The 18,277-nt window shown below is 40.5% G+C and overlaps 2 protein-coding genes across 2 annotated transcripts; both read right to left on the reverse strand.

Annotated features, from left to right (window-relative positions):
• Positions 1-341: 341 nt before the first annotated feature.
• On the reverse strand, positions 342-3,782 carry LOC306781172 (acidic mammalian chitinase-like; the record flags this gene model as incomplete). The annotated part of the gene is made up of 11 exons (XM_079273916.1): positions 342-631; positions 739-871; positions 1,420-1,536; positions 1,702-1,884; positions 2,368-2,491; positions 2,582-2,706; positions 2,873-3,038; positions 3,154-3,210; positions 3,336-3,540; positions 3,648-3,677; positions 3,758-3,782. 11 exons carry the CDS (start codon positions 3,780-3,782, stop codon positions 342-344), a joined length of 1,455 nt encoding a protein of 484 aa, XP_079130042.1.
• Positions 3,783-6,341: 2,559 nt separating this feature from the next.
• Positions 6,342-16,708, reverse strand: nfascb (neurofascin homolog (chicken) b). Its single transcript, XM_079272996.1, has 26 exons — positions 16,582-16,708; positions 15,955-16,076; positions 15,752-15,857; positions 15,450-15,640; positions 14,358-14,480; positions 13,993-14,211; positions 12,720-12,831; positions 12,364-12,551; positions 12,151-12,282; positions 11,932-12,075; positions 11,545-11,656; positions 11,291-11,454; positions 11,051-11,198; positions 10,828-10,952; positions 10,642-10,743; positions 10,331-10,528; positions 9,932-10,002; positions 9,604-9,826; positions 9,266-9,381; positions 8,587-8,797; positions 8,379-8,501; positions 7,862-8,035; positions 7,623-7,754; positions 7,466-7,535; positions 6,952-6,987; positions 6,342-6,831 (listed from the first exon to the last, which is right to left on the reverse strand). Exons 2-26 carry the CDS (start codon positions 16,028-16,030, stop codon positions 6,600-6,602), a joined length of 3,528 nt encoding a protein of 1,175 aa, XP_079129122.1. The 5' UTR covers positions 16,031-16,076; positions 16,582-16,708; the 3' UTR covers positions 6,342-6,599.
• Positions 16,709-18,277: the final 1,569 nt, after the last annotated feature.

Raw genomic sequence — 18,277 nt, forward strand, 5'->3', positions numbered from 1 at the left:
ACAAACTGCAAGCCAGGCAGATGTATGAAGCCAGGAGTGTGTCTCGATGTATAGTACAGTAGAAAATAGACTAATATAGTAACACAATCTTCTCCACAAATTGTTTTCCATACGACTTGGAGATCATTCATTTCAAATGGAATCCCTAATGTGAAGGTCATAAGCAACAAGTTGATGTTGTTGTTGTGTTCTGCAGTCTTTTTTGTGAAGTTTCATGTCAGAATCATGTAATTCTGTTTTATTTATTTAAAAAGTCTATACAATTAAATCAAATGGAACATTTTTTAAATAAAAGACAAAAAAAGATAAAAGAGTTTTGTTTCATGAAGGAAGACATTTATTTAAGCCCAGTCACAGCAGTTGCATCTTTTTCTGAAAACAAGATTAGCTGGACATAGCTGGACATAAGTGTGTCTATGAACACACTGATAAAAGGAGTTGCGGTTCATGTCATTTACGTAGAGGCCGTCAGACTTGTCACTACAGAAACTACTTCCAGAGACACCTGTGGTAGTTGGTTTGGCAGTGGTAGTTGTTCGGGGAACGGTGGTTGTTGTGCTGTTGGCTGGCTCGGGGAAATTTGTAGTAATCTCTGGTACAGGTGTGGTTATAAGCGGTGGAGGTGGAAAATCTAGTAAGACAAAAATTAATTTAAATTCAATAGATTGTGGAAGATTTTATTTGTTAGGTGAAGATGATACAACTTTTTTTTTTGTGCAGTGTTGAAGTCAGATTTACCTGCATCCAGAAGAGAGCGCAGATAACTAATGAGTGGATATTTTCCCTGGCCACAGAACTGTCCAGAAAAATCATCCAGATCTAGAGACCAGATGAAGGCTCCTCCAAATTTGTTATCCTTCAAATACTGTGCCTATGGAAGATACGTTAGAGAAAGTGCTTCAGTTGAAAATGCAAGTGTTGTTGTTTTAATAATAATCCAATGACATAACGGATCGAATACATGTATAATGAATATTTTATTTCCTATAAAAGCTTGTTTTGTTGAGTATCTGATAGGGTTATCCAGCTCTGCTCTCATTGGTTCAGTCTGAAAGTAGATTGACTCTCTATCATGCAGATTGCACTCAGCCAACTGAGTGGTGAATGTGTTTGTGACTGCTGTTAAGTATATATTTGCTCATCTTTGTGTTGTGTACATGAACAATTTTGACAAAGCAAAAATGCAAAAGAAAACAACTGTAATGACCCAGCGAAAATATTCCAGACAGGTTGTGTTTGCAAGGTATTGAAAAGTGTTCGTGCTGTCTGTGCAGCTTCATTGTGATCAGCTGTACCTGCACGTACTCATTTAGGACACAAAGATACCGATAGCTGGCAAGTAGTGATAGCGACATGCTACTTTTACTTTGTTCTTATTATCTCCTAAGCGGATGTGGAGAATGCTATGTTACTAATTACCTTGATCTCATAGCTTTGCCTGTTGTCAAACCCAACCCACTCATTTCCTTTTATGGCATAGGGCACACTTTGTTCATCAATCCAGTGGAGACTGGCTCTTTTGAGGAAAGTGCAAATCTGTAAAAATAGAAGAAAATAATATTTAAACACCCTCAACATTTCTGATGTCTTAGTTTGAAACAATTTATGTTGACCTTGTATTAAATGAATTTGCACTAAGTTCATATTAATTATGTATTACATTGTGTTTTATTGTTGCTCTTGTGTTGAACCTTCGCTGACCTCATAGTAGGACCAAAACCCAGCTTCACGGGTGTAGGGCCCAGCAGAGGCTGGTCCGCTGGTTGATGCTCCAACACCGTTAGCTGATGCTGATGTGCGGAATGTGCGTCCATATGTAGCAAATCCAATTATGAGCTTTTCAAGAGGAGCACCATGGTCTCTCCAATATTTCATTGCAAAGTCCTGTGAAAAGAAAATGTAAAATAAAATCAAGCATTTCTTAAAGGAACAATTTGTAGGGTTTGTTAACACAACATTGAGAGTTGGCCCCTCCTCCCCAGCTCAACGTGGGTTAAGGAGAAAGCCAACTACAGAATCACTCGTTTTGGAACGAGCATTGTCCGCTTGGCTTTTTACCATTTTTGACATTTTCATAGCTTACTTTTGAATGCATGCTTATCGTCTGGCACCTGGTCGCTATGATTTTATAGAGGTGGTGTCCAGAAACAGCTCGAAACACAGCAAAATGAAAGTAAAAGAGAAAATATAGGCAGAGGGCAGGGTCCCTACAGACCACTCCACACACTTTAGTGGGTTATAAGGAATTAAAGGATTATTAATGCTATGCATTTTTTTTAAGGAAAGTCCTACGCATTGTCTCTTATAAAAACAATACCTGTTAGGTACTGAGGATGATAATAGAATTTTGTTGAGAATTTCACTCACCACATTGTAGTAGATGTTGTCGCCTTGATCGTAAGAGCTGCGGTACAGAGGGCTGTTGTGACCAGTGAATGGGTCCCATGCTCCGTGGAAGTCATAGGTCATGACATTTATAAAGTCTAGGTACCTGGTAGACAAGCATGATATCACAAAATAGAGAGAAAGTCATTTCTTTTAATCGACTTTGAAACTAAATGACTACTTCACAGGAACTCACTTGGAGACCTCAGCAATCTCATAACCATTGTCGATGTTTCCTTTCCCTGCAGCCACTGCAGCTGTCAGCAGCAATCGTGGTTTTCTGGTCTCAGTGGCTTCTTTTTTGAAGGCAGCGAGTATTTCCTAAATGCAAGAGGAAATAGTTGAGGCTAATCATGTGTACGGTGTGAGAATATTTATAATCACATTGCTGTATTATCTCAAACAAGGATGCTGTGTTGGTGCGGCATCCGGCGGGATGATGTCAATGGTGATCAGGATAAGGGAGGTGTAGATTTTACAAACTGACCTGGCAGAGCCCTGTGAATCTCTGCTTGTCTTCCAGTGGGCTTCCTCGTGCTCCAGGATACTCCCAGTCCAGGTCCAGCCCGTCAAAGCCATGCAGCCTCAAGAATCTGATTGAAGACTGGATGAATCTCTCGCGGTTGGCAGCCGATGTTACCATGATGGTAAATCTGTAATCATGTGAAAAAAGTTATAGCTACACTGTTGATGATGTTCTCATTCTTATATGACATACTATAATTAACGGCCTCAGGATGCCTTGCTGTTAAAACCTTGTTGACTCACTGTGTTGTTCCAAAGTTCCACCCCCCAACACCCAGCAGAGTCTTCAGCTGGGGGTTTCTGTGCAGGATAAACATGTAGATTAGCAATGAATTAGTGAAGGAACACGTTAGATCCTTTATTGGTACTGTAAAAGTAGCAGTCCCACAATGTAGGAATATTCCATTTCAAGTACAACAACTCACCTGTTCTTCAGGCCATTGAAGGATTTGTAGAGGACATCATCATTCCACTCATAGGGCGACAGCTCGTTAGCATGGTTCATTATTGAAAAGGCGTAGATCAGGTGTGTGCAGAGGTTGGGATCTACATTGGCAGGCAGATATTTGCCAGCACCCGGTCTATACTGGGACCAGTTTGTGAAGTAGCACACCAGTTTGGTGGAAGACACTTTTGGAGAGGGTCAAAATGATTCGAGTTGAGTTTCTATTTCAGGTCATGGGGATGAAGAAGCACATGACAATGTAATATAAAGAAGTTAAATAATGAATGCATACCCATCTGGAGACACATCAAAACGGACAGACCTTAAAAACAACATTTAATTGTCATTTTTTTATTTGCACAAGATAGTGAATCAATGAACAACTGAAAGAATGTAACTTACCAGCCAAAATTGTTAGTCGAGCCATGTTGTGGCAGTCTTTACCTCAGAGCTGCAACTTAAAAATAAAAAAAATAAAGGATTATGAATCTTTATGAGATTGCAATATAGTTTTTGTAGACTGGAACCAGTTTACCATCTAGAGGCTGTACTATAGGTAATGCTACACATAATAAAATATAGGCTACTGAAACCTGAGTGCTAAGGCTTACCTGTTCTCAGCGATTGGCTGGATGTGCCAATGATCTACCTGGGAGTCCTTTTTATAGGTATGATCAGAAAGGGACAAAGGGCGGCAGTGAGGTGCAATGGATCCTTCAGGAGGAGATACTTGTCGCTGTGAAATCGGTCACATTACACTACAGTGAGAGGATGACGATGACATGAATTGAAGATGGTATCTATTTTTATTGCCAGATAAAACTGGATCAGAGTGCATTAAATTGTATCAACTTGCCTCTGTAAAGTCGCTCAGGTCAAGGGAGCTCGTCAATTGATGCAGATAAGATGACCTATAAACACATGGTGTGATGCATTGTATTTTATATGACATTAGGATTGAAATGGTTTCCATGGTAACGACAACTTTAGTAGCCTCTAGTTGTTACTGATCATTTTTACACCTTTCTCAACCCAACTTTTCATTTTCAGAACAACTATTGATATGTATCCAGGTTGATCCTTGAAAAAAACAATTCCAGATCATGACATTTGCAAAGACACTGGTTTCTTGCATTTTTTCTCATCTTAGTCTTGAACAGCTTGTGTGCTTCCTCGTGAGGACGATTTTCCGCTTGCAGATACTTGTGTGTTTTCTGTTTTCAGACCAATTTAACTTCATATTAAAATAACTGGAAGGCTTATGCATGGAACAATTATTTCACATGCTAAGAAACACCCATTCTATTAAAATCAGCATATTCTCCGTAAAGGTTCTCTTTTGTCCAGGTCACTGGATTTCTTGTAGTCCTTAATTTTGTCACACGTTCAAGAGACTTCAACAGATTGATGATATTGAACTGATTATTATTATTATTATTCATTTGAATCATTACATTGTGCTCAGTTATTACATCACGCACAGTTTATACATTATGAGTTGCTATTTTTTTGTTTGCCCTGGACTTGTCATGACCCCTTGATAATGCATTAACTAAGAACTCAACAAAGGAAAAGCCTTGTACCGGTATATTAATCGATACTTTATGATTTGGTTGTTCCCTCCTACAATCAGAGGGGTGCAATAATAAAATGACAGGGATCACAGTATCATATCAGAGGCCTGATAAATGTTGACGTCATAGATAAGATGTCTTTTTCCGTTAAGATGTATGATCCTTTGATGATGTAACTATGCGTTATCTTGAATGCCAACTAAATGGCCAGAGTTCAATAAGATAGAAATATATTTTCAGGTTTTGCTTTAAGCTGTTTGAAAGACCAAGTGATGCCGACAGTTAAAAGAACACTTGGGGTGATACGCATATTCGCTTTCTTGCAAGAATAAGGTGTGAAGTCTGATTCCACTGTCATGGTAAATATGAAGCTGCAACCAGCTAACATAGCTTAGCACAACGACTGGAAAAGGGGGACAACAGGACCATGCAACCCCCTGTAAAACAGTGAATTGTCATTATTGTACATGTGCTCTAGGTAGTTTTTGTTAGCTTTGAACAGAGCTAAGATAGCTGTTTCCCTGTTTCTAGTCTTTATGCTAAACAAAGTTAGCCGTTTTCTGGTTGTAGCTTTATAGGAAGCGTACATAAGTGAAAGTTATCTTACACTCACAGGTATTCTGTACATTGGATAAATTGTCCTGAGGATGTGAACACAGATACCTGCAAAAGGTTCAAAAGTAATTATATTCAAAGACTAATAAATCACCCCTTTTAAAATTAGGAAACAAAGGAGCTGAATTCAACATTCATAGTCACAACAAACATGCTAGAAATAAATATTTCCACTTTATTTACATTAAGGACATAACTGTGGTAATACACAGATAATGTTAGGGGTCAAATAAACTAAAGCTTACATCAAGATTAATGATTTCTACCCATCTTCATCGTGAGGAAAATGGGGATACAGTTAAGTCAAGTTCATAGTGAAGCACAAGCAACTTCTGATTTTACAGCTGGTTTATGGCGGCTTTATGATTCCCTAAAAGGTTTGACCTCTTGCCTCCCAGCAGAGAACAATTTGCAAACTGACCGTGCAGATGAATCATTAGTGCCTGGAGATATTTTATAATCCTCCAGCTATCACCAACAACACTTTTATGCTCTCACACTGCACCATAAACACTGGCGTATAAAACAAAGAGTATGTGATCTAAGTTCAGGGAGTATATTCTGGCCCCCTTGATCGTAAAAGTATGGTATGCCGCCCTTATTTTAAACAGCCAACACACGTAAAAAAACACAAATCTGATTATTAAAATTAGCTGAAAGAAAAATATGTAAAAACAGTAGTAAAGTTGGTCCTTGTAACTGCTTTTATCAACATGATAAACTGATCCACTTCTGTCTCCTCTGATGTGCAGCGAGTGTCTCTCCATTGACAGGATAACTGAACATGTACTCATGCATAAGCACAAACACACAGCATTTTTATTTACAGGAAATGCAATACAAAACACAAAAGGTAAAGCTTGCTTTTCATCAGATGAACAAGCATCTCATCTCAAGTATTGTTCCAACTATTTTGCCATTTTCTTTAAATGCAGGAAAGTTGCTGTTCCCTTCTGCAGACAAACCACAAGCACCACAAGTTCTTAATTCAAGGTGGAGGGTACAAGCACGGTAAAGTCACATGACAAACAGGGAGGCAGTTTGAATTTTGAGCTTTACGCCAGGGAGTAGATGGTTTTCATTGGAGAGTGGAGCTCCAGACTTGCACCAAAGTCCAACTCCCTGACGTCTCTCCTGGTTCCTGTGTACTGGCCGATGAACGAGCCGTCCTCGTTGAACGGCATCTCGCCTCCTTCACCATAGTCCACCAGACTGTCGTCACTGTCTGACCGCTTCATCATTGCCTCCCTGGACAGATGGCCTCTTTGAAGCCCCCTTTCCTCCTCTCTACAAAACAGGGCAAACAAATGAAATCTTGGTGCATTGTGTCAGCACTAGAAGAAATACATGATAAAGGGTTCAACTAAACCTGATGTATCAATACATTTAAGATGGTCATGTACATACCGCCGGGGATAAGGCAGAGTGGAGATACGTGCTATCCTAGAATATGAAGAGAGCTTGTATGAGATCATTTGTGTGACAGGATCGATGATTTTATCTCATTTCATTCATCATCCACTCATAAAATGCTTGTTACAGTTCCAATATTATGTTATGAATATTTTATTTATAGCTCCAAACAAGTATCAATGTGTCAATATTTAGACTTCTCATACCTTTCAAGAGACCTTGAGTGGTTCAGTGGGGAAAGAACAGGGTTGAGGTTCGGGGAGAATAAAGGTTTAGATAGAAATGGTAGAGTAAATAGAAAAAAAACAGAAAATAATTCAAGTGTGATCAAAGAGTTATAAATAAGGTGATAAATAATGAGTATTATTACCACGCTATTATAAAATAATAATAATGCTGTTGCACACCTTGGAAACAGGAAAGATTCGGTAGATCAGACCAATAACTTGACAATAAGAAGTGCTAAATTAAAAAATGAGTATCTTTTTCTGTCCACTGTAATGCTTACCTGTAGTCAAATGATCCCTCCTGATCTTTGTCATCCACTGGCTCCAATGAAATATCTTTTTTTTCCCGTACTGAAATTACAACAAGCTACACTGTAATAAGAGCTACAGTGTGGCGCTATTGGGCATGGCATAGTAAGGGGAATCACCAATGTGTACCTGGGTATTTCCCCCCTCGGCTCCTCTTGATGAAGCAGACTATGAGTAGGATGAGCACGATGAGAGCCACAGCACACATAATCCCGATGAACCAGCCCTGAGTGGTGATGTCCACCTGGTCCTGAGCGTACGCTGAGACACACAAATATGTGCACGCACATCAAAGTCAGCATCCACTCAGCACTTCAAAGTGTTTATTTGGTAGACCACCAAATGTGTTGCACGAAGCAGTAAAGTACTTTCAGTGGTGTAGTGGGGCGACTCCTCCGTATGCCATTCCCCTATCCCGATCCGAGTTTGTGCCGCCACGGAGAATCTGTAACGAGTGTAGCGGTCGTATCGCCGGAGTGAGAAACTTGTAATATTTGGAGTGAACTCCTCAACTCGCAACTCCTCTCCCCTGGTGGCATTCACTGTGGAGAGAGTGGACATTCCAGTGTGTTAGGAGCACCCTTGATGCCGGTAGAGTGCACACAACTGAGCTATTGAGTAGCGTACCTGCTCGGAGAGTGCCCACACAAGTGTTCATTACCCTCTCAAGAACATACTTCAGTGGTAATTAGTTTGTGCATATTTAAGTGTGCTATTGTGTGCTACGGGGGTGTGGACTTCAGTGACATGTGGAAATCTTTGTCGAATTAGTAAAATGAGCGTTTTTCTTTTCCATCATTAAAGCCTTGCTGTTTCTCCCAGGCACAGTGCAGAAAACTAAATTGTGAGTTATTTGACAGTGTTTCAGATGTTGGATTGGGGTACCTGTCTGGTACTTGAGGGAATATCCAGTAATGACACCGTTGGGTTCTGCTGGAAGGTCCCAGTCGACATAAATACTGTCTAGATGTCGCTGTTGGATCCTGAACGATCTGGGAGCAGATGGTACTACAGACAAAAACACAGCAGGAGACGACGCACATAAGCTTTGTTCTCTTGTTCCTTGGTTGTGGAATTTGTGACTTTTTCTTACCTCCCTCAGGCGTTGAGAAGTGGATACTATTACTGGGCGGCCCTTCATATCGATTGTTTGCCACGACTATATACAACTTGTAGTTGCTGTAGGGAATGAGCCCGGTGAGGACCCCAGAGGGTTCTGAATCATTGTCTGGAAACGCTTTATACTTCATCCCTCTATTGACACTCAGCCACCTCAGCTGGCTGGTGTCCCTCCAATAGTAGGCCTGAGAGATGGGAAGCAACAAACCCAGCATTTTGATGATGCTGAAAGCACTGTATTGTTGTTTTTGGTAGCAACTTTTCAAGAAAAAAAAATCCAGTTATTCATACTGTATGTATGCTTTGTTAACATCTCTATGCTAAAGTCATGGTCTGTAACAACCAGTCAAAAACATGAGCCACATCTCAAACACCTGAGCTAATTATCACAAAAATGATTGGTGAAAAAAACCAAAACATTCTTAAAATAACATACTGTTTGTTAATATACTGTTTGTTAAAATCAGTTGAAACAAATCAAATTAACAAACAAATAAACACAGAAAAAAAGAAACAGAAAGGCTTTTATAAAAGTGGACAGTGGACTCTCCCAAAACATACAGTGTGTTCTCAATTTCTATTGTTGTCTATCATCATAAATGCAAGCTTTATTCAAAGGCCATTATCCAGTAAAAAATGTACGAGAGACACACCTTGTATTCCTTCAGTTCGCCCATCATTGAGCCGCGTGTCACTGAATCCCAGTGCAAAGTCACCTGAGTGTTCTCGATGTCAGACACTCTCAGGTTCAGGGGTGCAGTTAAGGGACCTGAGGAAAACAGAGATGGCGTTGTCTTAACTCTCAACTCCGAACTCCAGTCCCGCATCTCAAGTTGCTGATCAGACTGTTAACAATGAGCAGCGCACGGAAAAAAAGGACGTCTTGGCCCGGATATCCGCTGTCTACACCGGACTCCCCAAAAGACACATGAAGTTAGTTTTTCCTGTGTTTGGTCCTCATCTATATAATGCAGAGGATTTAGGCACTTACGGTCCTCCCCAGAGTAACCGATGACAACAGGAGACTCTGGACCCAACCCAAAGTCATTGACAGCCTGGACTTTGATGTCATACGGAGTGAAGGTATCTGCATCGTAGATGTAGTACTTCAGCCATTTAGTGGTTGCATTCTTCCACTCCTCTCGGGATTCTCTCCTTCTCCACCACACCAGATACTTCAGGTGGGGCCCGTTCCACTCTCTGTAGGTCAGAGGCTGAAAGCATGGTCAACAGGGACATAGTTCGATTTCATTGTTATCGAAATGAATATCGTCAACAGTCAAGATGAATATGAAAGTGTTTTTGTTTTGGTTCTTTACCTCCCAGCTGATCTCCATGTTATTCCTCCATGTACCCACACCCTTTACGTTCTTTGGGATGATATCTGGGGCTGTGCAGGAGAACCAATGCAGTGGTAAGATGTTAGCTTTAAAGAAAGAGTCCAGCACTACAGGAAATACACTTATTACATTTCTTGCAAGTAAGATAAAAAGATTGATACCACTATGTATTGAAATAAATCTAAACCCCTGGGCAGGAGATGTTAGCATACCATAACATATAAATGTCTGTGTAAAGACATGAGAGTAGGATCGATCTTGTTATCTAACTCTTTGCAAGAAAAGTATTTCACAAAATATCGAACTGTTCCTTGAAAATGTGCTATCTTAAAATATGTGTCTGCAAACAAGAGTGCATTTAAGAAAAATCAAACCCACGAGCACCGCTGCTCTGGAAGCGCGAGGATGGACGACTGGGGCGACTCATTCCGATTTCATTGATGGCGATTACACGAAACTCATAGTAGGTGAAAGGTGTAAGATGCAGAATGACAGAGTTGAGGTTCCCTGGGTACGTTGAGAGGTTTCTCCACTTACCAGGCAACCAGTCATCATCATCATACTGCACTAAGTACTCTGTAACACAGCAATACATGCAGAAATATAGCTGAAAATGTATGATAAATACAACAATAATGTCCCAAAACAAGACTTATTTCTGTGAGTTTATTCAGTTGAATAGCTCTTACCTGTTATAGGGTTGTGGTTGCTGTATCCAGCTACCCAACTCAGTCTTACGCTGCGTTCATATGGATCGGACAACTCCAACTTAGTGGGAGGATCTGGACGGTCTACACACAAACATGCATGAACAATTAAAAAGCCAAACATGCCGTATGCTTGATGAAATGTCATTTATTTTAAACATGCCATACCCATCACCATTAGGCGTGCTGAGGCAGACTTCTGGTCCAGCTCACTCTTGATGACACAGGTATAATTACCCTCATCACCTCTGTTTACATTAGTGATGACCAGATTTGATTCATCCAGACTGATCCTGAGGATACAAAAGAGTACTAACTGGTGAGCTCAAGACGCTGATTGGTCCACACTAAAACAAAATAATGAAAATAATTCATTCATAAAATGACGTACCTCCAGCCAAGAGTGACATGCTTTTTGTCTTTTATCCAGCTGGTTGTGACGGGAGTAGTTACATCTGCTTGTACACCGCACTCAAAGCGCACATCGCTTCCACGGATGACTTTCATGCTCTGTGGTCTTGTGACAATTAAAGTGGGCTCTGAGAAGAGTGGGTGCAAAAACACATGATGGATCACACAATCAAAGAATTTAAAGTAAAATAAGTTTCGTATAAAACTGTGTGACCCTCACCTTTGACCTCTATTCGGACTTGACTCTCATCTCTTCCTGCGACGTTGCTGACTACACACAGGTAAGTTCCCTGGTCCTCGATCCGTATTTGTTTGATCTCCAGAGTCCCGTTACTGTGGGTCTTAAAACGATTTCCTTCAAGAGTACCCTGTCCATATTTGGACCTGTTTGGCCAGAATCAAGAACACACACACACACACAAACTGTGAGCTAATGTCTGAACACTATTAAATTCTCGAACAGCGTCTTCTCACCATCGCAACTCGGGTACCGGAGAACCAAAGTAGCGGCAGTCTAGGAAGGAATGACTGCCCTCTATCACTTTGATGAGTTCATTCCTGAGCCCAACAATACGCGGCGTTGCATCTATAGAGAAACATTGATCATTTATAATAACAATTATTCTTTATACAATTGCACATGGGTCAATATTTTACACATTCCTGCACAAAACTGTACAGCTCTCCCACTTTAAAAACAGATGTATCTTTAACGTATTTCCTTTATTTTCTAATGTACATTTATCTTTTTATACTGTGTCTCTACTTTAACGTTACCTTTGCACTTTGTTCATTGTTATATACCAAATCACCAAGACACCTAATATATTACAGTTCCAAAATAATTGTGTGGTGACTTACGTAGCACGTTGACAAAAGCGTTGGCCATCATGTACCCAAACTGATTGGAAACATTGCACTGATAGACGGCAGTGTTTGCAGCGGTCACACTCTGTAAAGTCAGCGTGTCTCCTGACACCTGTCTGTTAGGCTGAGGTGTAGCCGCTGGAAAAAAGAAAAACGGCAAGAGTTATTTCGATTCACTTTGACAGCCAGTACGCATGCACTCCAAAATCGTACTTTCAATAGGTTCCCCGTTGATGAACCAGCTGACTGTGGGACGCGGAGCCCCATCAGAACGACACAACAGGCGTCCATTTTCCTCCGGGGCCAAGACCAGATCAGTGGGTTTCTCCAGCCAGAAGGGAGCCGCTGTCAAATACAAGTCATCTCGTTGTTTCAACACTATTGTGAGGTAGATAACGACAAATCGTATCTGAAAGTGACCCTCACCTTTGATCCTGACGGTTATCGTGCGCTCAATGTATCCAATCTTATTCGTAGCAGCGCAAGTGTATTCACCCACATCATCAAAAGACGCCTTTGGGATTTGAATCATCTTGTTGAAGTTCTTTACTTTCGTGCGGGGCGATACCAGCAGGTCATCACCATTCTTGGTCCATGTAATACGAGGAGTTGGCCTTGATGATGAGAAACAAGGCTTTACACAGAACCACTCTCATGAAATCAAAATTATACCAAAGAGAGAATATAGACAAAGTGGCTTTTTTTTAAACTGTAACATTGATATTCTATTAAAAAAAGACCTTCAGTTGCAGAATATCTTGTGATCTTGAGTTGACACTTACACTCCTGCAGCAATACACTCCAGGAGAAGTTCTTCCCCTTGCAGGACCAGTATGGAGCTGGACGAGCCTGTGGGAGACAGCCAGGTGGGGGCAGCCTCGGCTACTGTGCGAGCTGCAGAGGAGACAAACCGGAACAAACCAGAACACACCAGTCACACGCATTCACAAACCCTGTCTGACCATGAAACATGTGACTCAGAAAATAAGAGAGCACAGCTGAAGCTGTGCACACACTCACCACAGTAAGTAAGTTTAGTTGGAGCAAACAAGGAGTCTGTTTAGGGTACAGTCTGACATAATACAAAACGGTCCATTTTATAAGTATAATAATCACAAAAAAACACAAGGAGTTCATGGGAAAGAAATATATTGTTATGAGTGTAACAGTTTGGTTTGAAAACGTCAAGGTATTATAGATGAACAGAACAGTTTGGGTTTGTAAACCTTTGAATCAGTTCCCAATGAGTGTTTTTTTGGCAGAAAACAGAGATGCAGTATGAAGATGAACAGGAAAACTACACATGTAAATATGATCAGATCTGTCTTCGACAAATTAATTCATGAGAAAATAAGAAATACAACTAATTAAATATCTTCTAACGTGTTCTGCATGGAGTGCATGTTTTTTTTTTTAATTTTCAAATGGTCTTTTGCAATTACCACAGGGTACAAATAGAAACTGTTTCACCTGACCGACAACAGGCCAAAGAGCCCTGCCATGAATCAAGCCAAACCTCCTCCCACAGGTCTCTAAGTCCAACCTGTTTTATTTGTTTCATCTACTACATCCATTGCATTTAGTAATTTGCTGAGCTTTTAGGTTCGGCCCATATCGGGTTACCAGTAGTTGAAGTAAAAGTTATTTAAGTGAAAGGTAGCAATACCGCAGTGTAGAAATATTCTGTTACAAGTAAAAATCCTGCATTCAAAATGTTACTCAAGCAAAAGTAAAAAAAATAATTTCCATCAAAATATAAAAATGTACTTATTATGCAGAATGACCCATTTCAGAACAATGTCTATCATGGTATTGCATTATTGAATGAATGTTTGAGGCATTTATGTGTACATTACTTTCATGTTGCAGCTGGTAAGGATGGGTCTTATTTTTATATTAACTACTGGTAGCTTGTGAGTATAATTATAAAGAATTATAAAGTACAAGTACCTCAAATTGCACTTATTTAGTTACTTTCCACCACTGCACATTACAACTGTAAAGTAATATTTTGCGAACCAAAAATGGACACTGTGAACACACAATCATACTCACTTGTAAGCACTTTAACGACCACAGGCATCTTCTGCTGGATGACATTCCTGTAGGGGAAGCGGGCATTGCAGCAGTAATCGGCGGCAGAGTCGTTGAACAGGACGTTGGAGAAATACAGATCTCCGTTTACTCCCATAGATACCCTGCGGTCCGGCCGCACAGGCTGCATGGTGGGGAAAGCTGTCTGAACGGGCCAGTTGAAAGGCCTCGCATATGAGCCTGAGATGGTGTGAAAAATAAAGTCAGTTCACAGGAATTTCTAGAATTCTTTTAAAGCTTGTTTGATTGGCAGATCATTAAAATGACTCCTTGTTGAGCCTTATTGATTCAAACATTTAGAGAAGTAACTCTCGGGAGACTCTTACAGCTGGACATCCAGTAGGTTTCAGGTTTCGGCGGGCCTACCGGCGGGTCACAGGACAGGACCAGAGGCAAGCCAGCGCTGACCACCACAGGCTCCAGAACCTCCCTTGGCCAAACAGGAGCTCCTTCACAAACACAGAGGCTTACATGTCTCCACTGAGCAGCAAGGTTGGGTTTTGTTATTGTCACAACAGTACAGAACACATTACAAATCTGAACGGCAACATACTAATAACTGAGCTAATCAACTATCAGATGTTGTTATAGTATATTGTAGGACTTGTCTGGTACTCAGAATCTCATGAAAAGTTAAAAACAGGCAGTGAATTCATCCTACCATCATGTATTGATTCTGTAGCTTAAGCTTAATACAGTTTATTTATTTTCTGTGCCATAGAGCTCCATTGTTGTCCAAACACTATTAATAGACATCAGTAAGCCTCACCGTTATTTATTTTGAGTCAATCTCACCTAAACCGTCCTGCCGTCACTCGCATCAAATCTGGAGCTGAAAATAGTCCCTATCAAATACACTGTATACTCCTGTTTGACGAATGTCTGCTAAAAATAACTACACTACAGCTTTTTAAATAAAGAAAAAGTATATATTTGTGACTTTGTGTCTTTAAAGCTTTATGTGCTACAGACAGGGATGTCGTAAAGTACTGCAGGACAGACTAACACATTGTTAGTTTTGGTCTTGGGTTTATGCCACAATACAGAATAAAGCTTGACTTATCCTTTCATCTTCAAGGTATTTTTGTAGTTGATTTTTGGTATAATTCTTCTTGCACTTTAAGAAAATATCCACTCAACAGTAAAGAGTAATGCAGCTGAATTCTCAAAGAAAGTCAAATTAAAGTATCATCACAAATCACATAAGTTGACATTCATATGCTTTGCACGTCCACAACATATTATATAGAAAATATGAAAAAATACTGCTGCATAGATCTGCAGTGTTTAGTTGAAAAAGTTTGCTAGCTGTATTTCATTCCAAAGTGATGTCCATATTGTGTCACTACACACAATGAGGCCTCTTTATATTTACAAATAAATAGTTTGATCTGTAACCGTCCCAATAATGATCTTACTGTATAGCCGTAGTCTGATCTTGTTGGAGTATGCAGATCCATACTCATTGGAGGCAATGCACTGATACTCTGCCTCATACTGTTCTGGATTGTTCCAGGCATAGATGTCCAGAGTCCCTGAACGCCTTCGCATCGAAGCTTGAGCGTCACGTGCCACGTTGAAATACTTCCCATTACGTCTCCATGAGAAACTTCATTATTGAGCAAAAAGTGTAAAAGAAGACAGAAAAAACAGTGAGGTGGTTTGCAGATGATTATACGAGTGTAAACAAACCTCTTCAGAGGGCTACATCAGCTCTTACATGGGATGAGGGTTTCCTTTGGCTTCACACTCTATGACCATGGTGTCTTTGGGGTCAATAATATGCTCCTTCATCGACTGCTTTATGATGGTCGGGGGCTGTCTGACTGCCGGCAGAGAAATAAATCAGCTTAGTTTATGAGAGACGTATAGCTTAAGACAATACGTATCATATATTACATGCACGTTAAGTGACTGACTCACTTTCCAGAGGGATGTCCAAAGCCCAAAGACTCTGCCATAAAAGAAGCAGCAGCGCTGGTTCGACCAGTGTCCCCATCTTTACAGTACATGGAACCAAGCAACGTATTCCTTCACCAGCTCTCCTGTTCTCAAATTGAGTTAAGAAAAATACAGGATATCTACTGTACACAGTCATGTCATGCAGATAAAATCCAGCACAAATTACTGGAAATGAAACGCCGGTAAACGCCGCGGAGTCAAAAGTAAAAAAAGGTCTCTCTGAAATGCAGTGGAGTAGAAGCATTAAGTGGCATCAAATGAAAATACTCGATTCCTCAAAATTGTACTTGAGTACAATGCTTGAGTATAAATGTACTTAGTTATTCCCACCACTCACATCTCCAGCACTTAGATCACACCGCTGTATCACATTCTCTAAGAGAATAGTTTATCACACAAATATAAGAACAGGTGATTCAACTGTGTCTCAATCTGTCATGATAATGAACTCCCTGAATGTCTGTGGAGTCAGTATGTAGTTCTATTAGATGACTGTTCAAATCTTTGTTTGCCACATTATTAATGTAAATATACAATGAACCACAAGTCATGTTAGTATGACTCGAACAACAAGTTGTCAGTACCTACCGCTCTCAAATCAGGGCTCTGTCCTCCCCATCTCTCTGGTTTCCCCAACGCATCAATAATTCCAACGATTTTTCTCAACAAAATGATTCTTGTTCGTGCAGTATACTAATTAGAGCCTATGTCCTTCAAATATCAGGTCAAGAACCCTAGAAGAGTTGATACACTTCAGTAATAAAGTTTCTGTCTGTCACTGCCACTTACACTCTGCCCACCCATCTCATGAATAATGAATGAGCGCCATACACCACCCACTCCTCACCCACATCACTTCACTGTTCCGACAAGGCTCTCACGATTCTCAACAATCCATCTCAATGAAATCAAAGTTTGTGCACAACAAACAAGCGGATATTCTCCAGGAATTAAATTAAGGTTTGGATTCATTACACCAGAAGTTTTTACATGATTTGGATTGAGAAAGGCAGGTCACATTTTTCTTGAGCCTGTTTTTTTTTATTTCTCAAAGCAAACAAGCTTTTGCATTCTTGTTGGTTTTGATGACATCAAAATGTGGGCTTTATTGTTGACTGGAGAGAATGAAAGCAATGTTTGTTTCTCTCATATGAATTTTGCATGTGGCAAATCTCAAGTCACATGACTCCAGCGCAATAGCTCTGACAAAGGATGGAAATAACCATTTCCATGTTTTTCATTAACAATGTGGCTATTACTTTGTACCGTTGATCTTCTGCTGTGAAATACTTTATGTTTAATAACTCCCTTCTCACACCACCTGTATTTTCAGATTTCCCATTAAACTTATCCTCTGTTTTGTAAAACTTTTTTTTTTCTACACTCAGCTATTCACATGCATATCCCCAGAGGAGGAAAAGGTCATTACCATTCAGCTGAGAAAATCCAATTGGGGGAAGCAGCAGTTTTCTTTTCTCGAAAAAGTGCCAAAGTCGCAGGAAAAGCTGTATTTGTGTAAAACAAAAGACATCTCAAGGCTGTTGACAGAGTCCTGATCTGTGTAGGCTTTCAGGCATCCACACAGCGCTGCATATACAAACCAGCCCTGACTGGGCCAAACAACAGCCTGGTGGTGAGGAAGGAGGGGGGATAAAATGAGGTGGCTCTACCTACAGATGAAATTAAACTTGGAATGAAGATTTGTATCTGGAAGTCTGATAATGAATCCAACTTAAAATTGAAAAGTTTGTGTAAACATAGTCCTCATCGTAAAGGATTTGACATATTTTCATTCATAGTTGGAAAGAGTATCAGACCACTTGTGATGTAGACACAACCTGACATCCCCCCCCCCCCCCCCATACATTGGACTAAAGCAGGCCTGGCAGTGAGCAATGATCAGTGCCATGCACCAGATTACACAGTGAAGAGGCAGAGGGACGGACAGAGCCAGCTCAGAGGCGACAAGAAGGTCTCTATGCTCGCGGGTCTCCTTTGGCACGTGTGCCCAGGGCTCGGGTAAAAGCAGATGGCATTGTGGGAGGGAATGTTCGACCGCACAAGTTGCCTTTTCAGACTCGGAGCACCTTTCATTTGCACTTTGACGTCACTGCATCAGGGGGCTCACAAGAAAAGGCCAGAGAGAGACTCCGGGACACTGAGCTGCATTGAGTCGTCACCACTGTGCTGTCAAAACATTATTGTCTCACAAACTTCGAGTTCTCTGCGATTCTGACTTTATAGTGAGGTAACGGTAATCCACAGAAACTGAATATTTTCTCAA

The sequence above is a fragment of the Melanostigma gelatinosum genome, assembly GCF_949748355.1.
Source record: "Melanostigma gelatinosum genome assembly, chromosome: 8".
Lineage (NCBI taxonomy): Eukaryota > Metazoa > Chordata > Actinopteri > Perciformes > Zoarcidae > Melanostigma > Melanostigma gelatinosum.